The following is a 26,793-nucleotide window of genomic DNA, read 5'->3' as shown; positions in this document are numbered from 1 at the left end:
AGGGAGCGCCGCACTGTCAGAGCGAGCGCTGTGGGAGCGCCGCACTGTCAGAGCGAGCGCTGTGGGAGCGCCGCACTGTCAGAGCGAGCGCTGTGGGAGCGCCGCACTGTCAGAGCGAGCGCTGAGGGAGCGCCGCACTGTCAGACCGAGCGCTGAGGGAGCGCCGCACTGTGGGAGAGCGAGCGCTGAGGTAGCACCGCACTGTGGGAGAGCGAGCGCTGAGGGAGCGCCGCACTGTCATAGCGAGCGCTGAGGGGGCGCCGCACTGTCATAGCGAGCGCTGAGGGAGCGCCGCACTCTGGGAGAGCGAGCGCTGAGGGGGCGCCGCACTGTCAGAGCGAGCGCTGAGGGAGCGCCGCACTGTGGGAGAGCGAGCGCTGAGGGAGCGCCGCACTGTGGGAGAGCGAGCGCTGAGGAAGTGCCACACTGTCATAGCGAGCGCTGAGGGGGCGCCGCACTGTCATAGCGAGCGCTGAGGGAGCGCTGCACTGTGGGAGAGCGAGCGCTGAGGGGGCGCCGCACTGTCAGAGCGAGCGCTGAGGGAGTGCCGCACTGTGGGAGAGCGAGCGCTGAGGGAGTGCCGCACTGTGGGAGAGCATGCGCTGAGGGAGTGCCGCACTGTCAGAGGGAGCGCTTAGGGAGCGCCGCACTGTGGGAGAGCATGCGCTGAGGGAGTGCCGCACTGTCAGAGGGAGCGCTTAGGGAGCGCCGCACTGTCAGAGGGAGCGCTGAGGGAGCGCCGCACTGTCGGAGCGAGCGCAGAGGGAGCGCCGCACTGTCGGAGCGAACGCAGAGGTAGCGCCGCACTGTGGGAGAGCGAGCGCTGTGGGAGCGCCGCACTGTGGGAGAGCGAGCCCTGAGGGGGCGCCGCACTGCGGGAGAGCGAGCGCTGAGGGAGCGCCGCACTGTCAGAGTGAGCGCTGAGGGAGCGCCGCACTGTCAGAGAGAGCGCTGAGGGAGCGCCGCACTGTCAGAGCGAGCGCTGAGGGAGCGCCGCACTGTCAGAGCGAGCGCTGTGGGAGCGCCGCACTGTCAGAGCGAGCGCTGTGGGAGCGCCGCACTGTCAGAGCGAGCGCTGAGGGAGCGCCGCACTGTCAGACCGAGCGCTGAGGGAGCGCCGCACTGTGGGAGAGCGAGCGCTGAGGTAGCGCCGCACTGTGGGAGAGCGAGCGCTGAGGGAGCGCCGCTCTGTCATAGCGAGCGCTGAGGGGGCGCCGCACTGTCATAGCGAGCGCTGAGGGAGCGCCGCACTCTGGGAGAGCGAGCGCTGAGGGGGCGCCGCACTGTCAGAGCGAGCGCTGAGGGAGCGCCGCACTGTGGGAGAGCGAGCGCTGAGGGAGCGCCGCACTGTGGGAGAGCGAGCGCTGAGGGAGTGCCACACTGTCATAGCGAGCGCTGAGGGGGCGCCGCACTGTCATAGCGAGCGCTGAGGGAGCGCTGCACTGTGGGAGAGCGAGCGCTGAGGGGGCGCCGCACTGTCAGAGCGAGCGCTGAGGGAGTGCCGCACTGTGGGAGAGCGAGCGCTGAGGGAGTGCCGCACTGTGGGAGAGCATGCGCTGAGGGAGTGCCGCACTGTCAGAGGGAGCGCTGAGGGAGCGCCGCACTGTCGGAGCGAGCGCAGAGGGAGCGCCGCACTGTCGGAGCGAACGCAGAGGTAGCGCCGCACTGTGGGAGAGCGAGCGCTGTGGGAGCGCCGCACTGTGGGAGAGCGAGCCCTGAGGGGGCGCCGCACTGTGGGAGAGCGAGCGCTGAGGGAGCGCCGCACTGCGGGAGAGCGAGCGCTGAGGGAGCGCCGCACTGTCAGAGCGAGCACTGAGGGAGTGCCACACTGTGGGAGAGCGAGCACTGAGGGAGTGCCGCACTGTCAGAGCGAGCGCTGAGGGAGTGCCGCACTGTCAGAGCGAGCGCTGAGGGAGTGCCGCACTGTCAGAGTGAGCGCAGAGTGAGCGCCGCTCTGTGTGAGGATCTCTACTGAAGGAGCTCTGCAGTCAGAGGAGAAGCTGTTTTTTTCCCTCTAGAAGAGCCATTGTTGCTTTACTGAGTCATTACTTAACCCACTTGACTTTTTAAATTAAGTAAAGAGACAATCATTACGATTTGTAAAAGGGCTAATGACAGGGATACTGGTTCTCTTTAATACATGGTACAGTGTGCAGACTGAAGTAACAGTAAATTAACATTTATTTAGAGTTAATAGTAAAATTTTAGTGTTTCATAATTGGATCTCATTGACTGATCGCCTGACTCTCCTTCCATTTCCCATTAACAGCATAAGCCAGCAGAGCTATTGTGATAAAGATCAGATTATTTAATTTTGTGATGTGGGTTGTGGGATAAATATTGCCCCAGAATACCAAGGAAAGCTCCCCTGCTCTTCGTAAAAGTGCCAAAGAATCTTTTATGCCCACCTGAGAAGGCAGACAGGGTCTCAATTTAACCCATCATCCGTAAAACAGCACCTCCGATAGTGCAGCACCCCCTCAAGCGGGATGTGGCAAACCATATTCCATGCTCAACTCTCAGGAACCCACAGCCTCCTGACTCAAGAGGTGAGAGTGCTACGCACTGAGCCATGGCTAACAGTTTTGTCACAGGGCTGGCAGGGAACGGATTCCTGATGCCTACAGCAGATTTCAGCACCCCAGACTCAATATTAGGGAAGATTAGGCAGGGTTCTCACTGCTGATAGCTGTCTATCCAGCGACTCTTGTGTGGTGAAAGTGCACGTGCGGCTATGCGCCTTGAATGATTGAACGGTGATGCCTTTGTAGTCAACTTGCCAGTGAGCATTAAGTGTTCCGATTGCTCACAAATAATGGCTGGCGGTGTAATATAACAGCTGGCAGTTACCAGCCTGGAAGTAAGCTCCAGGGAGAGGCGCAGACAAACTTTGCAAGATCAAAACCGTTTCTCTTAATTTCCTTCACCGAATCGATCCAAGTGCCAGATCTTGTGTGATGAGCTCACACAAGAAACAATGCATCAGAACCACTTTGGAAGTTGCAAGACCCTTTGAATTATGCAAATACGTGTGCATAGATAGAAATGGAGAGCTCTGGCAGGGGATGTGTAATGAATCTTGTCCCACGCCTCAGCATGGGCTTGATGGGTTGAATGGCCTCCTCTGTCTTTATGACTCTGAGATGCAGATTCCTCAGGGACAGTGACAAGGGGGGCATAGATTTAAAGTGATTGGTAGGAGGATTCGAGGGGATATGAGGAAAAGGTGTTTCACCCAGAGGGTGGTAGGAGTCTGGAACTCACTGCCTAAAAGGATAGTGGAGCCAGAAACCCTCAACTATTGAGAAGGTGTCTGGACATGCACCTGAAGTCCTGTAACCTCCATGACTACGGGCCAAGTGCTGGAAAATGGGTAAATTTCCTAAATATCTGAAAAGGAGGAATCTACATAGATGTGGGGAGAGGGTGGGGGAGTGGCAGAATGTGAGTTGCTCCTCAGAAAAAGTTTTTCCTCATCTCTCTCTAAAATGTGCGACCCCTTATTTTTGAACAGCGATCCTTCGTTCTAGATTTTCCAACAAGAGGAAACATCCTCTCCACATCCACCCTGTCAAGACCCCCAATTAAGATGCCTCTCACCCTTCTAAATTCCAGTGGATACAAGCCTAACCTGTCCAGCCTTTCCTCATAAGACAATCCGCCCATTCCTGGTATTAGTCTGGGAAACCTTCTAATACATTTACATCATTCTTTAAATAAGAAGACACGTACTGTACACAGTAGTCCAGATGTGGTCTCACCAATGCCCTGTATAAGTGAAGCATAACCTCCTTACTTTTGTAACCAATTCCCCTCACAATAAATGATAACATTCTATTAGTTTTCCTAATTACCTGCTGTACCTGCATACTAACCTTTTGTGATTCATGCACTAGGAAGCCCAGATCCCTCTGAATCTCAGAAGTCTATAATCTCTCACCATTTAGATAATAAGCTTCTTTTTTATTCTTCCTACCAAAACGAATGATTTCACATTTTTCACATTGTTACAGCATAAGGAGGCCATTCAGCCCATCATGTCTGTGCTGGCTCTCCTGAGGCCGTGAGTCTTTGGAACTCTCTTCCTCGAAAGGCGGTGGAAGCAGAGTCTTTGAATATTTTTAAGGCAGAGCTAGATAGATTCTTGATTAACAAGGGACTGAAAGGTTATTGGGGGTAAGCAGGAATGTGGGGTTGAGGTTACATTCAGATCAGTTATGATCTTATTGAATGGCGGAGCAGGCTCGAGGGGCCAAGTGGCCTCCTCTTGCTCCTAATTTGTATGTATGTTTGTAATTATATTCTGTGAATGGAAGAGGAGGCTCAAAGGGCCATATGGCAGCACCTATATCTTATGCTGTCTCCTTTTAAGACGCTCCTAAACCTACTTTGTTGACTCATCTGTCTAAATATCTCAAGTGTCTTTGTGTAAAGTTTTGTCTGATCACACTCCTGTGAGGTACCTTGGAATGTTTTACTATGTTAAAGACACTAGGTAAATACAAATTGTTGTTGCTAGGTAATATAGGATAATGGGCCAGCAGCCATGAAAGTAACCAGTTACAAATGAAAAACAAGAACAAAAATAGCTGGAAAAACTCAGCAGGTCTGGCAGCATCGGCAGAGTGGAACACAGTTAACGTTTTGAGTCCGAATGACTCTTCAACAGAACTAAGGGAAAATAGAAGAGAGGTGAAATATAAGCTGGTTTAAGAGGGTGGGGGGGGGGGGGGGGGGGGGGGGTGGTGGTGGCGTTGGGACAAGTAGAGCTGGTTAGAGGGCCAGTGATAGGTGGAGATAAACCAAAAGATGTCACAGACAAAAGGACAAAGAGGTGTTGAAGGTGGTGATATTATCTAAGGAATGTGCCAATTAAGGGTAGAAAGCAGGACAAGCAAGGTACTGATAGCCCTAGTGGGGGTGGGGTGGGGGGAAGGGATTGAAATAGGCTATATGGTAGAGATAAAACAATAGATGGAAATACATTTAAAAATAATGGAAATAGGTGGGAAAAGAAAAATCTATATTAATTACCCCCCCCCCCACTTAAACCAGCTTATATTTCACCTCTCTTCTATTTTTACTTAGTTCTGTTGAAGGGTCATGAGGACTCGAAACGTTAACTGTGTTCCTCTCTGCAGATGCTGCCAGACCTGCTGAGTTTTTCCAGGTATTTTTGTTTTTGTTTCGGATTTCCAGCTTCCACAGCGTTTTGCTTTTATCTTAGCAATTACAAATGAAGTTCAGGAAAGGTGCCAGAAGGAACATTTTAACTTAAGAAGTCATTCCAGACAAAGTACTGAAGGCCCAGTCATGAGAGACGCTCAATGCGCACCTGATTGCTAGGATGGGAGCTGGCCAATACTAGGGGGTCAAGGTTCAGTGGCCAACCAAGGTGGTGTTTCTCACCCTTGACCTCTCTCTCTCTCTCTCTCTCTCTCTCTCTCGTTTGTTTTTCTCCTTTGAAGGTTCCCTCGAGAACGCTGGAGTATCTTAAGAAGAAAGGGGTAGAGGTGAAAGTCCTTCAGACGGAGGAGGCAGTGCGAGAGTACAACTTGTTGGCCAGTCGTGGTGCACGAGTTGGAGGAGTCTTCCATTCCACTTGTTAAAACAACAAGCCAAACAATGGGAGGTTCCCTGACAACATGTTAAGCCCTGTGTGACTTCCTTTGGCCTCATTGCCATTTTCTTTTCAGTGTGTGGTCTGAATTATTTAAACAGGAAGAGAAAAGGCTTTAAAGGGTGTGAATACATTATGTCTTGTAATACATAAAAGCGATTCCCATTTAAAACAGGACTTTCTAGTCTCTGTGTCGGCTGCTGGTAGTTTGGTCATTCAAAGCGGGATAACAGAAGAGTAATTTTTGCTTGTTGCACTTGGAATGTTTCCTTTTTTGTCAAAAGCAAGCTTTGGGAGACCTTGCGGCCTCCCCGCTGTTTGATCAGTTGTGAGTAACTTGGTTTCCCATATTGGGTATACATGAGGGAACCGAGTGCAGAGATCCTATTTCAGGCATGTGCTAGTGGAACGCGAGTAGTGGGTGATGGAGCTGGTTTTCCGTTTACAGGATGCTAGTTTCGATGGTGAACCTTGTGACTGTGTGTGAGTGGGTCAATCCTGGAATTGCACCGAGCTGTATGTTCAATGTCCTGTCCCTTCTCTGCATCATTTTAAATTGTACCTTTGGCTTTTTTCCTTGTGATAATTCCTCAAGTTGATCTTTTTTTTTGTGTTGTTGAAGATTTCCTAAAACTTGTACCCATTATCCAGCAGGTCCTGCAATCGGCTTGAAATGCACCACGTACCTGTGAAGTATGAGCAGGCAGCAAGTGGGGATGAATGTGCAACCACACTCTGCTGAGTCAGACCACTTTTAGATCAGCTGGAATTGAATCGATAGCAGTGGTTTACTCTTCCTGGCCAATATTCATCCTCCAAGGGGAGGTGGTGGCGTCGTGGTAATGTCACTGGACTAGTAATCCTGAGCTAATGCTCTGGGGAACATGGATTCAAATGCTACCACAGCAACTGGTGGAATTTAAATTCAATTAGTAAATCTGGAATATAAAGCTAGTCTTGTTGAATCACCCTTAGTGATCAATTATTGTTTAAAAACCCATCTGGTTCACTAATATCCTTTAGGGAAGGAAATCTGCCACTTTTACCTGGTCTGGCCTACATGTGATTCCAGACCCCCAGTAATGGGCTAGCAGGCCACCCTGTTCAAGGGCATTTGGGGATGGTAAACAAATGTTGGCCTTGTCAGCGATGCTCACATCTCATGAAAGAACAAAGAAAGGAAACGCCAACAAGACAGGTGAAATTGGACATGAATGGGAGACACGCTATGCAGTGCTCGCATGTTGTATGCACTGCCTGATTTTTTTGTTTTTAGTACTACTGGCTTCAAGAGAACTCTATCGAGCATGTGGGATAGAGGTTCCAAAAAGTTATTCCATCTCATTTATTACCCTCCTGCATGTCCGATTTCACCGTTATCTGGTCATTATCACTGTTTGTGGGACCTTGCTGTGTGCAAATTGGCTGCCGCATTTCCTACATTTGCAACACTTCAAAAGTACTTAATTGACGGTAAGGCCTTTCGGAACATCCCGAGGTGGTGAAAGGTGCTATATAAATTCAATGTTCTTGAAATTAAAATTTGCAAAATGATTTGTTTGGCCTCTGATGGTGGACTGGGCAAGTACAGTACCTGGTGTGGGGCTTGGCCCTAAAGACCAGGAAAGTCACAGGTTCCATCACTTCCTCTGTCAGGAATTAGCTGTCCTCAGTTGGGGCAGCAGCACAGAGCGCAGTGCCTGGTTCCGGGAGCTTTGAGCTATGGAGAGGGAGGAAATCAGTCAGAGTTCACTTGCCTGATTGCAATCCAATCCTCACCTACGGGAAGCCACTCAGGTATTGGTAAGGATAGGACTGGGCAATAGAACAATAGTATTGTGTTGGCCTCATGATTGATCATCACCAGGCAATTCACAGGCCCGGTTTTTATCTTGCTGAGGTAATAGAGCACCTGTGTGCCAATAGAACTGTATCCTAACACATGTCCATTGTTTGAGGAAGAGGATAATATTACACGAGGAGGATGATAAATTAATGAATTATGAGAATCACCTTAGTAGCAGCATTCTTGTCTCTAAGCACACAATACAGGTTGATGTGCCCAGTGCAGTACTGAGGGAGTGCTGCACTGTCAGAGGCACCATCTTGGGTAGACGTAAAGGAACCTATGGCAATCCTTAAGGAAGTGCATGAGAGTTCTCCTGATATTCAAGGTAATACACCTTTTATCCAATGTCACTAAATAACAGATTAACTGAACAATTATGACATTAATATTTCTGGGAGCTTGCTGTGCACAATATGGCTTCAACGTTTTCTTCATTACAACAGTGACTACGCTTCTAAACAAAAACTTAATTGGCTGTGAAGTGATTTGGGATGTCCTGAGGACCTGAAAGGTGCGATATAAAATGTAGGCCTTTTTCTCGCAGTTCCTCCAGACCTTTTTATTCTGCATGCACTGAATGTCTAATGAGGATCCGTTTTATTTTTTGACACAGCCATTAGAGCCTTTTACAGCAAGAATGAGGACATTTGGCCCATCGAATCTATGCCAGCTCTCCATGGAAGTAATACAAAGCAATTTTCTATTTTAAAAATGACGTCAGAATTGGTGCATGTAAAGCTCTGAGCCACTTTTCATAGTAGGACATGGGAATTGATGTTTTTTATGTCAAAGTATGTTTTGTCACTGACATGGAAAGCGATAAAACATTGAAAGGAATTGTAGCTGTACTTATGAATTAACTGTAATAAAGGCAGACAGTGTTCACTTGGCCTCTTGATTATTTATAAATTTGTAGTCACGTGACAGGATTGACAACTCTGGGCAGTTTCCTGGAAGTTTCGTCACGTAACTTCCACCACCAAAGCCCTGCCTCCACACTTCCGCCATTGGTCTGTCCTCCAGGTGCACCGACCATCCTGCAGCCGATTGGACAGGGAACAGACTCCATTAGCCAACTGGATTAACGTTGACTTGATGGTGAATGAGCCTTTATTCCCCCTCAGCTTCTATGCTTTGAACACTTTCAGCTATTAGTGATAAAAGAAAGTAAGGGAAATAAAACCACAATTTTGTTTTCATTTTATGACTTTTGGCCCCAGAGTTCTCTCACAGCGGCATCGAGTGTCAGTCATGCCTCAGTTCTCACCTCAGAGTCAGAAAGCTTTGCATTCGCAAGTCCCACTCCAAAAACTTGAGCATCTAACCCACACTGGCACTCAAGTGCAGGACTGAGGAAGTGCTGAACTGGTGGTGGCGTACAGAAGGTCAAAATCAGAGGTCTAACGGTAATGGGAATGGATGAAGGAGGTTACAAAGGGGGTGAAGTCATGGATAGATTTGTGGATGAAGGTTAAGACTTTAAATTGCAGCCTTCAGCCCCCTTTACTTCTCTGGAAGAACCTCCTTAATACTGTGGCTCTTATCAAAACCTTCAGTCAGTTATCTAAAATGTCTTCAATCGTTCAGTTCCTGTTCCATTTTTCCCTTGCTTCGAGACATTTATTCAATTTTTTATTTGTTTTTGGGATGTGGTTAACAAAAGAGAATTTACTGCCGAACCCTGGTTGCTTTGAGGTTATCAGGAGTCAAATCCTATGAGATTACTGAGTATAGTAGCATAGTGGTTAAATTACTGGACTTGTAATCCAGATAACTGGAGGAGTTGAGTTCAATTCCACCATGGTATTTATATTGAATTAAATAAATTTGGATTAAAAACTATGATTAGTAATAGTGACCATAAAACTGCTAGATTGTTATTAACGACAACTTATATAGTGCCTTTATTGAAATGAAACATAAGACCATAAGACAAAGGAGCAGAAATCAGGCCATTCGGCCCATCGAGTCTGCTCCGCCATTCAATCATGGCTGCTAAGTTTCTCAACCCCATTCTCCCGCCTTCTCCCCGTAACCTTTTTATCCTCTTACGAATCAAGAACCTATCTATCTCAGTCTTAAATACACTCAATGATCTGTGGCAATGAATTCCATAGATTCACCACTCTCTGGCTAAAGAAGTTTCTTCTCATCTCTGTTCTAAAAGTTCTTCCCTTTACTTTGAGGCTGTGCCTTCAGGTCCTAGTCTCTCCTACTAATGGAAACATCTTCCCCACGTCCACTCTATCCAGGCCTTTCAGTATTCGGTAAGTTTCAATCAGATCCCCCCTCATCCTTCTAAACTCCATCGAGTATAGACCCAGAGTCCTCAAATGTTCCTCATATGTTAAGCCTTTCATTCCTGGGATCATTCTCGTGAACCTCCTCTCCAGGGCCAGAACATCCTTCCTGAGATAAGGGGCCCAAAATTGCTCACAATATTCTAAATGTGGTCTGACCAGAGCCTTATCAAGCCTCAGCAGCACATCCCTGCTTTTATATTCTAGTCCTCTCAAAATAAATGCCAACATTGCATTTGCCTTCCTAACTATCGACTCAACATGTAAGCTAACCTTAAGAGAATCCTGGACTAGGACTCCCAAGTCCCTTTGCACTCCAGATTTCTGAATTCTCCCTCCATTTAGAAAATAGTCTTATGCCTCTATTCTTCCTACCAAAGTGCATGACCTCAAACTTCCCCATGTTGTATTCCATCTGACACTTCTTTGCCCATTCTGCTAACCTGTCCAAATCCTTCTGCAGCCTTCTCGCTTCCTCAATACTACCTGTCCCTCCACCTATCTTTGTATCATCTGCAAACTTAGCCAGGATGCCCTCAGTTCCTTCATCTAGATCATTAATGTATAAAGTGAAAAGTTATGGTCCCAACACTGACCCCTGTGGAACTCCACTAGTCACTGGCTGCCATCCTGAGAAGGACCCCCTTATCCCCACTCTCTGCCTCCTGCCAGACAGCCAATCTTCTATCCATGCTAGTACCTTGCCTCTAACACCATGGGCTCTTATCTTACTGAGCAGCCTCCTGTGCGGCACCTTGTCAAAGGCCTTCTGGAAGTCCAAGTAGATAACATCCATTGGCTCTCCTTTGTCTAACCTACTCGTTACCTCCTCAAAGAATTCTAACAGATTTGTCAGACATGACCTCCCTTGATGAAACCATGCTGACTTTGCCCTATTTTACCATGCACTTCCAAGTATTCTGAAATCTCATCCTTAATAATGGACTCTAAAATCTTACCAACGACCGAGGTCAGGCTAATCGGCCTGTAATTTCCCTTCTTTTGCCTCACTGCCTTCTTAAAAAGGAGGGTTAGCGGTTTTCCTGTCCTCTGGGACCCTCCCTGACTCCAGTGATTCCTGAAAGATCACCACTAACACCTCCACTATCACTTCAGCTATGTCCCTCAGAACTCTGGGGTGTAATCCATCTGGTCCAGGTGATTTATCCACCTTCAGACCTTTCAGTTTTCCTAGCACCTTCTCCTTGGTAATGGCCACCTTTCTCACTTCTGCCCCCTGACTCTCTTGAACTTTGAGGATGTTGCTCATGTCTTCCACCATGAAGACTGATGCAAATTACCTATTCAGTTCCTCCACCATTTCTTTGTTCCCCACTACTACTTCTCCAGTGGCCCAATGTCCACTTTTGCCTCTCTCCTACCCTTTATATATCTAAAAAAAACACTTGCAATCTTCTTTTATATTACTGGCTAGTTTACCCTCATATTTAATCTTCTTCCTCCTTATTTCTTTTTTAGTTGTCCTCTGTTGGTCTTTGTAGGCTTCCTAATCCCCTGGTTTCCCACTGCTCTTTGCCGCATTGTATGCTTTCCCTTTAGCTTTTATGCTGTCCCTGACTTTCTTTGTCAGCCATGGTTGCCTCGTTCTCCCTTTAGTATGCTTCTTCTTCCTAGGGATGAATTTTTGCTGTGTCTCTCAAATTATTCCCAGGAACTCCTGCCATTCCTGTCTTTCCTGCTAGGCTCATCTCCCAGTCAATTCTGGCCAGCTCCTCCCTCATGCCTCTGTAGTTGCCTTTATTCAACAGTAATACCGTTACATCTGATTCCAGCTTTTTCCTCTCAAATTGCAGGGTAAATTCTATCATATTATGGTCACCAAAAACATCCCAAGGCACTTCACAGGAGCATTATAAAACAAAATATGACACTGAACCACATCAGGAGATATTAGGTTAGATGACAAAAAGCTTGGTTAAAGAGGTAAGTTTTAAGAAGTGTCTCAAAGGAGGAAAGTGAAGTAAAGTGTCAGAGAGGTGTAGAGACAGAATTCTAGAGCTTGGGGCCTAGGCAACTGAAGGGTTAGGGTTATGGTGGAGCGATTAAAATCAGGGATACACAAGAGGTCAGAATTAGAGGAGCATAGATATCTTGGCAGGTTGTGGGGTTGGAGGAGATTACAGGGCTAGGGAGGGGCCAGGCCATAGAGGGATTTGGAAACAAAGATGAGAATTTTAAAATCAAGACGTTGCTTGACTGGAAGCCAATGTAGGTCAGCGAGTGTAGGGTTGATAGGTGAATGGGACTTGCTGCAAGGTAAGACATGGGCAGCAAAGTTTTGGATGACCTCAACATTGCAAAGGGTAGAATGTGGGAGACCAGCCAGGAGAGCATCGGAATAGTTGAACCCAGAGTTAATGAAGGCTTGGTTGATGGCTTCAGCAGATGAACTGAAGCAGGAGTCAAGTAATGTTACGGTGGTGGAAATAGGAGGTCTTAGAGATGGAAAGAATATGAGGTCAGAAGATTATCTTGGGATCAAATGTGACATGGTTGCGAACAGACTAGCTTAATGTCAGACTGTTGCCAGGGGAAGGGATGGATTTGGTAACTGGAAATGGAGTTTGGAGCAGGAACCAAGAACAATAGCTTCAGTTTTCCCAATACTGGAAGACATTTCTGCTCATCTGGATGTCAGATAAGCAGTCTGATAATGTAGCAAGAAGGAGTCAAGATGAGGTAGAGCTGGGTGTCATCAGCGTCCATGTGAAAACAAACGCCATGCCTTTGGATGATGACATCAAGATTCAGCAAACTGATGAGGAATTGCGGGATCCTATTTGGTGACACCAGAGGTAAGGGTGTGGGAACAGGAAGAGAAACCATAAAAACTAATTTGGTTAACTGGTTAAACTTTTGTCCTTTGGGAAGGAAATCTGCCATCCTTACATTATAGATCTGACCTACATGTGATTCCATAATGGCCTAGCAGACACTCAGTTGTATTCGAAAAAGTGGCTCCCCACCACCATCTCATGGGCAGTTCTGGATTGGGGATAAATGCTGGCCTAGCCAGTGATATCTACTACCCAAAGACCTCTGTGGAGGGGTGGGGAGACAGGCCGTCTTTAAGAGAGGGAGAAGAAAATCTTTTGTTGGGAGTGAAAGACACGGTTAAAGGAGGAAAAAGAGAGAGTTTAGTAGGGGAAGGGCTACGGGCTCAGGTTGCATAGAGGAGGAGCATTCTGAAGTAAGGAGATTGGACAGGTAAGGCAGTGTGTCAAAAACGGAAAATGCTGGAAAAACTCAGCAGGTCCAACAGCATCTGTGAAGAGAAAGAAAAGAGTTAACTTTTCAAGGACCCAAAACATTAAAAACTCTGTTTTTCTCTCCACAGATGCTGTTAGACCTGCTGATTTTTTTTTCCCCAGCATTTTTTGTTTTTGTTTCAGATTTTCAGCATCCGCAGTATTTTGCTTTTATAATTAAAAAAAGCAAAACGTGACCTCAGTAAGGGCTTTGCATTGTTGATTGGCTGGCAGGGGGCTTCAGGTGATTGGCTGGGACAGGGCTCCGGGTAAGTGACTGGTTCATGGGTTCAAGGTGATTGGCCGGTGTGGGGGCTCCAGGTGATTGGTTGGCGTGGTGGGGGGGGGGGGGGGAACTCCAGGTGATTGGTTGGCGTGGTGGGGGGGGGGGGGGACTCCAGGTGATTGGTTGGCGTGGTGGGGGGGGGGGGGACTCCAGGTGATTGGTTGGCGGGGTGGGGGGGGGGGGGACTCCAGGTGATTGGTTGGCATGGGGGGGGGGGGGGGGGGACTCCAGGTGATTGGTTGGCGTGGTGGGGGGGGGGGGGGACTCCAGGTGATTGGTTGGCGTGGTGGGGGGGGGGGGGGGAACTCCAGGTGATTGGTTGGCGTGGTGGGGGGGGGGGGGGGGGGACTCCAGGTGATTGGTTGGCGTTGGGGGGGGGGCTCCAGGTGATTGGTTGGCGCGGTGGGGGGGGGGGGGGGGACTCCAGGTGATTGGTTGGCGTGGTGGGGGGGGGGGGGGGGACTCCAGGTGATTGGTTGGCGTGGTGGGGGGGGGGGGGGAACTCCAGGTGATTGGTTGGCGTGGTGGTGGGGGGGGGGGGGGGGGGACTCCAGGTGATTGGTTGGCGTGGTGGGGGGGGGAGGGGGGGGGGACTCCAGGTGATTGGTTGGCGTTGGGGGGGGGGACTCCAGGTGATTGGTTGGCGTGGTGGGGGGGGGGGGGGACTCCAGGTGATTGGTTGGCATGGGGGGGGGGGGGGGGGGGACTCCAGGTGATTGGTTGGCGTGGTGGGGGGGGGGGGGAACTCCAGGTGATTGGTTGGCGTGGTGGGGGGGGGGGGGACTCCAGGTGATTGGTTGGCGTGGACTCCAGGTGATTGGTTGGCGTGGTGGGGGGGGGAGGGACTCCAGGTGATTGGTTGGCGTGGTGGGGGGACTCCAGGTGATTGGTTGGCGTGGTGGGGGGGGAGGGACTCCAGGTGATTGGTTGGCGTTGGGGGGGGGGCGGGGGCTCCAGGTGGTTGGTTGGCGTGGTGGGGGGGGGGAGGGGGGGGACTCCAGGTGATTGGTTGGCGTGGTGGGGGGGGGAGGGACTCCAGGTGATTGGTTGGCGTGGTGGGGGGGGGAGGGACTCCAGGTGATTGGTTGGCGTGGTGGGGGGGGGGGGAACTCCAGGTGATTGGTTGGCGTGGTGGGGGGGGCTCCAGGTGATTGGTTGGCGTGGTGGGGGGGGGGGGGACTCCAGGTGATTGGTTGGCGTGGTGGGGGGGGGAGGGACTCCAGGTGATTGGTTGGCGTGGTGGGGGGGGGAGGGACTCCAGGTGATTGGTTGGCGTTGGGGGGGGGGCGGGGGCTCCAGGTGGTTGGCTGGTACAGGGCCGCCAGGTACATGGCCTCAGGTGGGCCGAGCGATCGCCTTTCTGTCAGAGCGATGGGCGGGATCAGCAATGAAGGAGCAGCTCGGCATTGTAACGAGCCGGGGAAGCAGCAGCAGAGAGCGGGCGGTGGGTGTACCTGCGAGCCACCTTTAAGCGGAACTTTTCACAGCTGGAGTTGCGGGGGGGGTGGGGTGGGGTGGGGGCGGGGGTGAAGCGCACCCAGGTCGAGTCCAGCCTGACTCAGCCACAGCAACTGTCTCTCCCTCCCTCCCTCTCTCTCTCTCTCTCTCTCTCTCTGTCTCTGTCTGTCTGTCTGTCTGTCTGTCTCTCGAATTCCTGCCTCATCGGGCGTGGGAACAATCCGAAAATAAAACAGCGGAAATTAATGACTTTTTCTTTTGGATCCTGAACGAATCGAGTCGAAATCTGCTCCAAATAACTTCCAATCAAAAGAGAGTAATTTATGGGCTTAAAAAAGATCCTTTAATTTACAAATATCCTTTCTTCGTCTTTCATACTTTTGTGGACAGCTGATTGATTGTTTCTGAAGGAGATAGGTTGGTGTGACTTTGCAACTGTAAATTTTTTTTTTTTTAAAATGTAAAATAATATTTTACAAAGGACCAGGAGCAAAGTAAGGAGGAGGTTCCCTTTTGCAATTAAATCGAGCCCATGAGCCCTGCCAGCTGGGGAAAGTTAATCTTGGAAAAAGGCTGGGAAGAGCCAGGTTTCATTTTGTGTTCTGCTTGTGTGTGCTGGACAGTTCAAGGTACATTTGTGGTGTGGCCTGGCTTTGGCTTCTCCGCCGTCGCTGCTTTTGTATTGGTTGTGACTGAAGATGGCCAGACTAGAGCTGGACCACATCTTGGACACAGTGTACGGTGGGGTGGACCCCAACATCACCGGCAACGGCGGAGAGGAGTGTGCTGCCTTCCTCTCTGTCGGTCAGCGGGCCCTGGAGTCCGTCATCATGATCGCCGTTTCCTTGCTGCAAATCGGGGTGGCCTACAGGAAAATCAGAGGTGGCTTTCAGGAGCACTGGACGCGAGAGGCATTGTCACAGCAACGTGAGGAGACTCTGGGGAAAAACCTCCTGCAGGCTGCCCTATGCTTGACTTTTGGCTTGGAGGTTGGATTCAAGTGTGCTACCAAAACTCTCATCTATTTACTGAATCCGTGCCATGTTGTTACTGCCCTGCAGGTATGTTGTTTTAGCATCCTTAAACATATTTTACTTTAGGTGCCTCATCTATTTTGGTAAAAAGTCGGGGGTGGGGGGGGAGAAAGGCTTGCATTTATATCGCGTTTTCACAATCACCAGATGTCTCCAAGTGCTTTGCTGCTAATGAAATACTTTCTGAAGTGTAGTCATTGTTGTACTGTAGGAAATGTGGCAGCCAATTTACACACAGGAAACTCCCACAAACAGCAATATGATAACGATCAGATATTCCGGGGGTTTTTAAGTGTTTATTGGGTGGAAAATATTGGTCATGACACTGGGGGTAACTCCTCTGTTGCCATGCCATCTTTTGCACCCACCCAAGCAGGCATACAGGTTTAACTTTTCATCTGTTAGTGCAATGCTCCCTCAGTACTGCACTGAAGTGTCAGTCTTGATTTTTGTGCTTGATCCCTGGGGTGGGACTTGAACCCAGGACCTTGTGATTCAGAGGCAAATGTGCTACTGCTGATACTAATAGTATTTTTGAGAAACGTTTTGAAGGGAAGATTGGTAAGTGCAAGAGTGGAGTAAGGATTAGAAGGATATGTTGATGGGGGTTAGATAAGGAACAGGAGGAGACTTGTGTGGAGCTTAAACACTGGCATGGACCAGATGAGTTGTTTCTGTGTCAATTGTGTGTGTGGTGGTGTGTTACAGTTCACTCGGAGTTTGAGTTGCTGTGGTAATATGCACTTATACATGCATGTTGTAGTCTGGAGCTATGGATAGTGATGGTAGAGGCTTCAGCTTTCTTTCCATCACATGGCTGACCAGGAATCTCTCCTGCTCTTACTGCCTGCTGTTGGCATGTGTTGGAAGGATTTGCAACCTGGCTGGTTGTGTTATTAACACACCTTCCTTGGTCAATAAGTCCTGGGGTGGGACCTGAACCCAGAGCTTCTCGTTCAGAGGCAGGAATGCTACCCATTATGTTTTTCTTTTTTATTTGTTTGTGGGATGTGGGCATCACTGGCTAGGCCAGCATTTATTGCCCATCCCTAATTGCCCTTGTCCAGAGGGCATTTAAGAGTCAACCACAGATTTCCTTCCCTAAAGGACATTAGTGAACCAGATGGGTTTTTACAACAATCACCAATAGTTTCATGGTCATTATTAGACTTTTAATTCCAGATTTTTAGTGAATTCAAATTCCACCATTTGCCATGGCAGGATTTGAACCCAGGACCCCAGAGCATTACCCTGGGTCTCTGGATTACTAGTCCAATGACTAATTCTGCATAATTATTGGGAGTCACAAAATGGCTGGATTGAGAACAGCCGATCAGGCCATCCTGTTTTTCTATCAACCCCTCTCCATCCGTGACTTCCTTAAAGAGGTTTTTTATCTTCTAAAGTTAATTGCTTTGTGTGGAAAATTTCTTGATGCCAGTGTCCCATGTTTTCCTTTTCTCTGATTTGTGTATGTCCTACTGTCATGGTTTCATTTGAAATTATGTCCCAACATTAAAGGTGCTTCTACATTCAAGCATTTATCTTCCTGTGAGTCACACTTGTTTGTTTCTTGTTTCTTGGAGAATCTGTTTCTTGGAGAAACAGCGTTAACATTTCAAGTCCAATTTGACTCTTCTTTGCAACCGAAGAGAGGTAGAAATGTGATGGGTATTATGCTGTTGAAAAAGTTGGGGGAGGGTCAAGTGGAGCAAAGTTCAGGCAAACGTTAGAAGGCAGGGAAGGTTAAATTCCAATATGTCATGGAACAAGAGGCAAAGGGAGTGATAATAGTAGTAGTAAAGAAATAAAGCATTGGTCCAGAGTAGATGTTAATAGCAGACTAAAAGTCTCTTCTATCTGAAAAGAAAAGTGTGGAAACACAATACAAACTGGCACTAGGGGGTAGTATGGATCAAAATGGAGGACAGTTCATTTCATTAAGTTATTGAACTTAATGTTGAGTCCAGCAGACTGTAAATACATATACGTTTCCCTGCCTCTTGGTACACCTCTAAGACTTCCTGTCAGGCATCTCTTCAAATCTAAATGGGTTTTTTTTTCAATCTGAGTTCAGCCCTTTATCATTACTGAACATTAATCTACAAGAACAGAATTTCTCCCAATAGTTTAATGAGTCATCCAGGTCGGGAACATTCCATGCTTGATAGGGGTAAGTCAGCCAAGGTAGAAGCATTTGAGGAAAGAGAATTATGGTAAGCTTCAACAATCTCAAGCTAGTGGAGAGAAAATAACATGTTTGTGGTTTTCTGCCCATTTTTCATCCATCAACTAAGATTAATAAAAATCAGATCATCTGGACGTTATCTCATTGCTGTTGGAGCTTTCTTTACACAATTTGAAATACACCTTTCCTACATTGCAACGCTGATAATCCCGTGAGATACCTTAAGATTGTGCATGGCACTAAATGAATGTGAGTTCTTTCTTTCTTTCTTTCTTTCTTCCTTCCTTCCTTTTCTCCTCTCCACCCACCCATCCGCTGCTCTCAGTCCTTGCCCTCGCTCCTGGTCCCTCCTTGTGATGAGGTCATGGAGGAGCAATTACTCCTATTGAATCATAAATGGGGTGAAATTAGGAAATACCTGTTTTTGGAAATGAAGTTTGGAACTCTCTTCTGCAAACTACATTAGATGGTAGAATTATTATTTATAAATCTGAGATTGGTAGATTTAAGTTATCAAAAGCGTTAAGGGATATGGGGAAAAGGTGGGTATATAGAGTTGGATCACAGATCATCCATGATCTCATTGAATTGTGAAAAAATTTCAGTTGTCTACTCCTGTGTGTGTTGCTGGTTTACAGTCAGCAGGAGTGAATTTTTGTTCTGGAGAATTGGAAGAAGACCTCTTTGGCTCTGTGAGTGGAATATGGGTGTGAATAGAACCATAGTCATTTTATGACTGAATCTATTTTCGATTATGTAATGCTGGAAAATTCCAGGACATGGGATTGAAATTATACTTTAGAATTAGAAGTTGTTTCATGATTGACCTTACTGTTGTTAATAGTTCAGCTATTGGTAATGGAATATTCAAAACAATTCTAATCTTTTTTTTTTTCTATTCATTCGTGGGATGTGTGTGTTGCTGGCAAAGCCAACATTAGTTGCGCCTCCCTAATTGTTCTTGAGAGATTGCAGGAGCCATTTAAAGCAAATCATCACTGTCATGGTGGAGATTTAGTTGAGTTTGAGCTAAATGACTAATTACTGTTTCACATTAATATTTTCAACTGGGTACAATTAACTATCAACATGCATCCAGTGTTATTAGTTATTCATGGGAGGTGATCATTAACATAATTGATTCCAAACTTGCTCATTAGAGATTTTCTTTACACACCGTGCACTTGTAAATGTCTAATGTAATTTAGAGAGCACTTTCTTAAGTCAATTCTTGGGATGTGAGCGAGCGTCTTTGGAAAGGATGACATTTATTGCCCGGTCCCAGTTTGTCTGATTGAATAGTTTGCTGAGCCACTTTAGATGTCAGTCAGGGGTTGGCCGCTTTGGTGCGGGGACTGGAGTCACACATAGGGCCCAGACCAAGTAAGAACAGCAGGTTTCATTCCCTAAAGGGACCTTAATGAACTAATTGGCTTGTCAGGACAGTACAACACCTTCCTGGTCACTTTTATTGGTACCGTTTTGTGAAAAATTTCCAGATTTTTAAAAATTAATTTAAAATTCTCGAACTTCCATGGCGGGATTTGATCTTGCCTCCTCTGGCTTATTAGTTCGCTTTGCAACAGAAATGACAGGATAACAATGAGGAATGGAAATTCTGGCGGAAATTATTTTCTCTCTCTACCCAGGAGACCAATTTATTTTGCACGTACACTTGTCGTTCAGCCTATCCTGCCTTTCTTAGCTCTGGGAAGGAGCCATCCAATTAGCTCCACTCCTCCATCCGACTCTTTTCCCCCTTAGCTCTGCAATATTTTCCCTTTACCTGTTTATCCAGCTCCTTTTTGCAAGTTGCTATTGAACCTACTTCCACCATCCTTTCTGGCAGCGCACTCTAGACCCACGTAATCACACGAAATAAAAATTCCCTTCATCCCGCTGGCTTTATTTTTTTGCAAGTTACATTAAATTCATGTCCTCTGGGATTGTGTGTCTGTGTTATAAATATTTCCTATACAGGATTAGCTGCTGCGTATGTTGCAAAGAACTTCGTACAAGAGGTCTTTGCTGTGGCTGAAATAAGTGTCTTTGTGGAGAGGCCAGTTTAACATAGGTTTAAAGTAATTGGTAGAAGGATTAGAGAGGAGTGAGTTATTCTTTCACCCAGAGTGTGCTTGGGGTCTGCAATTCACTGCCTGAAAGAGTGGTAACAGCAGAAACCCTCATTGCATTTGAAAATAACACTTCACGGTACACGGTGTCCTACAGGTCTACGGACTAAGAGCTGGAAGGTGGGATTAGGCTGGGTAGCTCTTTTTTTTTGGCTGGTACAGACTTGATGGACCAAATGGCCTCTTTATGTGCCCGAAGTTTTTCACGCCTGGCAAGATTGGCAAAAGAAACACAGGCAACATGAAGAGAAGCTTTTCTTTTATGCAGTGAGGGTTTGGGATTTGGAATGTGTTGCCTATTAGGGTGGTGGACACCTTCGATTACAGCCTTTAAAAGGGGTTTGGACAAATACTCGAAGGAGAAAACGTTGCAGTTGTGTGGGGAAAGAGTGAGGGGAGTGGGACTATTTGAGTTGCTGTTTGAAAGAGCTGGTGCAGACTTGATGGGCTGAATGACCACCTCCTGTGTTGTACCGTTCTGATTAGCACAACCAAAAATGCAATGTAAAATCTGTTATGTTTAAATCGAGACAGCTCGTTTCATAGAATCATAAAGTATACAGCATAGAAAGAGGCCATTTGGCCCATTGTATCTGTGCTGGAAGAAGGACTCGCCCAATATGGGCTCAAAGCCATGATCCTGAGATTGAGTATCATGCTCAACTAAATGACCTCACCAGGCCTGGTTTCCTAGTCTAACACATTCCTCCCCAAGATGTCAAAATGGTATAAACAAAATCTTCCAATTCATCTATAACTTCAAATCCAAGTTTGTTTGCACCTAACTGCCACTTCATAGTGCACCTTTCCATCTGCTGTACTGTTTCCAGTGTACCTGTTGTCCTTTGGTCTTTAAGGAAGACTTTTTAAAATTATACTGGATTGGTAATCCCATCTTGACAGTTTGGAGAATTTTAATTCTGTGTCCTTTTTTTTACACAAAAAAAGGGAATAATAGGCTGGTTTTGCTAAAAGTGACCATGAAGCTGTCGGATTGTTGCAAGAACTCAGCTGGTTCACTAATGTCCCTCGGGGAAGGAAACTTGCCTTCCTTGCCCAGTTTGTGACTCCAGTCCTTAACTACCCTCTAACGTGACCAAGCCAGCCACTCCCTCCTATCAAGCTGCAGTGATTCAAAAAGATGACTTGCCACATTCTATTCCAGAATGCCATAGGCGAAGGAGTCAATCTTCATTCAGTCTTACACTTATTTACAGAGTCAAACATTACAAGCACACGCCGCCTAGCCCAGCCACACTACAGTTTCAACCAATATCGCCTCGTGTGTGTTCAAGCGAAACTCCCAATTGATGTCCACCCCCTGAACACAGGTAAACATCATTGATATACATTTAACAGACATCACCAACCTGTGATAAACAATACATGTCAGCGACATCCACACCTTGAGATCAGCTTGGGAAAACCTCTAAGATGGATTCAGGGCCAGGTTTCAGAGGTGAAAACAGAGGTTAGCAATCCATTTTCCACCCACTCTCCCCCAAGGCAGAGATCTTTATATCCAGCAATAAAATCTCCCAGGCGAATAATTTGGTCTAATTGCTGCTCTACGTGGTAGACAGGAGCGATTTGTGATATCTTGGATTGCACTTTCCCTTTTGTTCCTCAGTGTGTTAGTGTTTAACAGATGTGTTTGTATAAAGAACCTCTGTTCAAATGGGTAATCAGAAATCCCTCATCTAAATTGTTATACTGTACAATACTCATGATACGAAAAGATAGCATGCGAAGGGTTTTTGAATTCTGCTTTTAAATAATACTTGCAGATATCAGAGAGGGGTGTGCCTATAAATCACTGCAGAGTCTGCTTTTTTAAAAAATTCTTTCATGGGATGAGGGCGTCACTGGCTGGGCCAGCAGTTATTGCCCATCCCTAATTGCCCTTGAGAACGTAGTGGTGAGCTGCCTTCTTGAACCACTGCAGTCCCTGTGGTGTAGGTACACCCAGGGAGGGAGTTCCAGGATTTTGACCCAGCGACAGTGAAAGAACGGCGATATATTTCCAAGTCAGGGTGGTGTGTGGCTTGGAGAGGAACTTGCAGGTGGTGGTGTTCCCATGCATCTGCTGCCCTTGTCTTTCTATGTGGTAGAGATTTCGGGTTTGGAAGCTGCTATCTAAGGAGCCTTGTAGATGGTACACACTGCTGCCACTGTGTGTCAGTGGTTGGGGCGGGTGGAGGGTGAATAGGATGCAAATCAAGTGGGCTGCTTTGACCTGGATGGTGTTGAGCTTCTTGAGTGTTGTTGGAGCTGCACTCATCCAGGCGAGTAGAGAGTTTATTCATTTAAACATTTGTTACACTTTGCCCCAGTCTCCTGACTTGAACCCAGGCCCCTCACTCAGGCCACCGCTCAACTTGTTTACTCTTAACCACTGTGCGCACCACCCCCGCCAACACCATGCCTACCCATAAGGCCAACCTTGGCTGGTAAGTACCTTCACATCTTTCGCAGGCTTGTTGGAAAGCCTCGACAGTTTGAGAAGGTGAACGGACAGCATCGTGAGACCTGACTATTGCTGGCCGTGTCTGTGTTCTGATGGCTGGGAGTTTGTTTCCTGGTTTAAGTCGGAGTGATTTGTACTGTTTCACTCTGTGTGATTCCCCCGTTTTGACCCAGGTGCTGAATCTTTGCATTGAGATGTTCAAGTAATTGAAACTTAGTTTTTATGTTTACATGAAAACCACAAATTTGTCTGATTTTTTTTTAAATTAAAAGACTGGCATTTATATAGCGCCTTTCATGACCTCAGGACATCCCAGAGCATTTTACAGCTAACCAAATAATTTTGAGCTGTAGTCGCTGAAACGCGGAAGCCAATTTGAGCACAGCAAACTCCCATACACAGGACTAGTAACCCAGAGGTCCAGGCTAAGGCTCTGGGGACATGGGTTCAAATCCCACCATGGCAGCTGGTGGAATGTAAATTTAATCAATAAAAGTCTGGAATTGAAAGCTAATTTCAGTAAAGGCGGTGGGGGGGTGTGGGGGGGGGGGGGGTGCTGGTGGGTGACCATGCAACTATCATCAATTGTCTTAAAAACCCATTTGGATCACTAATGCCCTTTAGGGAAGGAGATCTGCTGTCCTTACCTGTTCTGATCTACATGTGACTCCAGATCCACAGTAACGTGGTTGTCTGTTAGCTACCCTCTGAGATAGCCTAGCAAGGTAGCCTAGCAAGGTAGCCTAGCAAGGTAGCCTAGCAAGGTAGCCTAGCAAGGTAGCCTAGCAAGATAGCCTAGCAAGATACTCAGTTCAGGGGCAGTCAGGATGGTGTGTGTGGCTCGGAGGGGAACTTGCTGGTGCTGGTGCTCCCATGCACCTGCTGCCCTTGTCCTCCTAGGTGGTAGAGGGTTGGGCAGCAGATGCTGGCCTTGCTAGTGACGTACACATGCCATGAAAGAATTTTAAAAAAGATCTGCTTTAATGAAGGATGAGTGGTGGTCATTGGCACCAGAACTCTGTTGCGAAGGTTGATCAGGCAAGACTCTTTACTATGGAAAAGAGAAGGCTGAGGGGGGTGACCGGATAGAGGTCTTTAAAACTATGAAGGGTTTGATAGAGTGGACAGTGTTTCCCGTTGTGGTGAAGTTCAAAGCTGAGGGTCATGATTGCGATAGTCGCTAATAAATCAAACGGGGATTCAGGAGACTTCACCCTAGAGGTTGATGAGAAGTTGGAGCTCATGACCACGAGGAATGTGTTACGAGGTTATACCCCTTTTACTTGTGAAAATATGACTTTTCAACTTTCAACTGGCTGGAACTTTTGCAATTTGGACTGAGACAGAGCAAACCCGCTTTTAAAAATGCAAGTCCACATCCTAAGGCAGGGGTGAGGAACCAACAAATCGCCCTTGGGAGTGTGGAGAGAAAGACGTTTCCTGTAACCCAGACACCGATTGAAACTCCTAACTGTCTCAGGAAGTGACATTAAACTGCAAAGCACTGGCTGTAGATGGCTGCCACAGGCAGACGCACCTCAAATCTCTTGGCATTACACCATTGGATGAAATATTTCAAGGCAAGGCTGCCAGCCACTAGAGTGAGATTGCAAGTGACACAGGCGGTGCCCAGAAAGCCTTCAGCAGAGGAAACAAGTTGAGGGCTTTCTCTGCCCCTCTCCCTTTTGGAATAAGGGTGTTGCCTGATTTGAGAAGCCAACTCTACCAGAAACCGACCAGCAAACAGTGATCTGGTAATAATTGTGACAGCTTTACATCTGACCGTATCCAGGAAACCGGCTAACCTCAATTGGTGCAGCGTTTAAAATCTACCTCTCAGGGGCAATAAAAGGGCAACCTTAACCATAAATCCTTTTGCCCTTGTTTTATCATTGGCCTCGAACCCCCCACCTTATTTCTGATACATGTGTGTGCGCGCCCTAATGATTGCACGAGGGCGGAACGCTTGACATTGCGTTTTGATGATTTTCCTCTGAGTTAGGGGGGTTAGTAAACTTGCTCTTTCTTTGACTCGGGTAAACCCTGTTTGATTGGTCCCTTATTGCTCGCATCTTAAACAGTTAAATACGTTCTGATTTCGAAAAGGACATTTCCTCATCAAAAGGATACTTAAATCTTTGTTTGTGACCAACTGAGCAAGCTGAATAGATGGGGAGCCAGTTCATCTCTTCTCACCTGGTCAGAGCAAAGTGTTGAGGCGAACAAGTATAGACGCATTCAAGGGAGAGCTGGGTAAGTACACGAGGGAGAAAGGAATAGAATGATTAGCTGATGGGACAGGAGGAGGTTCGTTTCGGAGCCTAAAGATTGACTTGGACCAGTTGGGCTGAATGGCCTGTTCCTGTGCTGTGAATTCTATGTAAGCAGTAACGAGGTCTGGCACCGTGTGCTCTTACTAGGACTTCTGCTGCCTGGTGTGATTGTTTGGCCTGAGTTTGAGGCAAAAAACATCGGATCTTGCTACACTCTGCGAGCGTGCACTGCCAGCTCCCAACATGCAGGTTTGACAGCGATTGCGACGGCAACCTTGCTGGATTCACCAAAGTTTTTGTAAGTGGCTGAAAAACCTAAATTTAAGGCATCCCTGGAGGGTTACCATCTTATTTATTGCTCTCCTGGGTGAGGTGAGTTCCTCAGCATTGGATTTCCTGCACAGCAGATGGGTGGATTCAACAGCGCTGGCTGCTTGGACTGCATTGTGCGATTGGCTTGCAGTATCAGTATGGCAATAGAAGAGGGCGGGCAGAGACCCTGAAGGCAATCAAAATACTACAGACTACAGCAGTTCAAGAAGACTACTTGCCATTACCTGCCCAAAGGGCAATAAATTCAGGTAACAAAAACAGAATTACCTGGAAAAACTCAGCAGGTCCGGCAGCATCGGTGGAGAAGAAAAGAGTTGACGTTTCGAGTCCTCATGACCCTTCAACAGAACTAGGTGAATCCAAAGAAGGGGTGAAATATAAGCTGGTTTAAGGTGTGTTGGGGTGGGAGGTGGGGGGAGAGAAGTGTGGGGGTGGTTGTAGGGACAAGCAAGCAGTGATAGGAGCAGATCTTCAAAAGATGTCACAGACAAAAGGACAAAAGAACACAGAGGTGTTGAAGTTGGTGATATTATCTAAACGAATGTGCTAATTAAGAATGGATGGTAGGGCACTCAAGGTATAGCTCTAGTGGGGGTGGGGGGAGCATAAAAGATTTAAAAATATTTAAAAATAATGGAAATAGGTGGGAAAAGAAAAATCTATATAATTTATTGGAAAAAAACAAAAGGAAGGGGGAAGAAACAGAAAGGGGGTGGGGATGGAGGAGGGAGTTCAAGACCTAAAGTTGTTGAATTCAGTATTGTCCGGAAGGCTGTAAAGTGCCTAGTCGGAAGATGAGGTGCTGTTCCTCCACTTTGCGTTGGGCTTCACTGGAACAATGCAGCAAGCCAAGGACAGACATGTGGGCAAGAGAGCAGGGTGGAGTGTTAAAATGGCAAGCGACAGGGAGGTTTGGGTCATTCTTGCGGACAGACTGCAGGTGTTCTGCAAAGTGGTCGCCCAGTTTACGTTTGGTCTCTCCAATGTAGAGGAGACCGCATTGGGAGCAACGAATACAATAGACTAAGTTGGGGGAAATGCAAGTGAAAACTGCTTCACTTGAAAGGAGTGTTTGGGCCCTTGGACGGTGAGGAGAGAGGAAGTGAAGGGGCAGGTGTTACATTTTTTGCGTGGGCATGGGGAGGTGCCATAGGTGGGGGTTGAGGAGTAGGGGGTGATGGAGGAGTGGACCAGGGTGTCCCAGAGGGAACTATCCTTACGGAATGCCGACAGGGGGGGCTGTGTTTGGTGGTGGCATTATGCTGGAGTTGGCGGAAATGGCGGAGGATGATCCTTTGAATGCGGAGGCTGGTGGAGTGATAAGTGAGGACAAGGGGGACCCTATCATGTTTCTGGGAGGGAGGAGAAGGCGTGAGGGCGGATGCACAGGAGATGGGCTGGACATGGTTAAGGGCCCTGTCAACGACCATGGGTGGAAAACCTCGGTTAAGGAAGAAGGAGGACATGTCAGAGGAACTGTTTTTGAAGGTAGCATCATCGAACAGATGCGACGGAGGTGAAGGAACTGAGAGAATGGGATGGAGTCCTTACAGGAAGCGGGATGTGAGGAGCTGTAGTCGAGGT

At 47.4% G+C, this 26,793-nt stretch overlaps 1 protein-coding gene across 10 annotated transcripts in view; it reads left to right on the top strand.

Annotated features, from left to right (window-relative positions):
• Positions 1 to 26,793, top strand: part of aamdc (adipogenesis associated, Mth938 domain containing) — a 123,496-nt gene that overhangs the window by 51,343 nt on the left and 45,360 nt on the right. For 3 of the 10 annotated variants that reach the window (XR_005944406.1, XR_005944407.1, XM_041198773.1), the window contains exon 1: positions 14,956 to 15,843. The exons of 3 other annotated variants lie outside the window; for them this stretch is intronic. Coding sequence is in view for 4 of the 7 variants with exons in the window: in XM_041198773.1 (XP_041054707.1) it covers positions 15,481 to 15,843 (363 nt within the window). In the remaining 3 variants the exon portion in view is untranslated. Of the gene's footprint in view, positions 1 to 5,468; positions 8,352 to 14,955; positions 15,844 to 26,793 lie in introns of those variants that run through there. 4 more of the 10 variants (XR_005944408.1, XM_041198779.1, XM_041198780.1 and 1 more) reach the window with 4 other exon arrangements.

Source organism: Carcharodon carcharias, chromosome 11, assembly GCF_017639515.1.
Source record: "Carcharodon carcharias isolate sCarCar2 chromosome 11, sCarCar2.pri, whole genome shotgun sequence".
In the NCBI taxonomy this organism is placed as follows: Eukaryota; Metazoa; Chordata; class Chondrichthyes; order Lamniformes; family Lamnidae; genus Carcharodon; species Carcharodon carcharias.
Note: the sequence above shows the minus strand (reverse complement) of the source record. Positions and strands in the feature narration are given on the sequence as shown.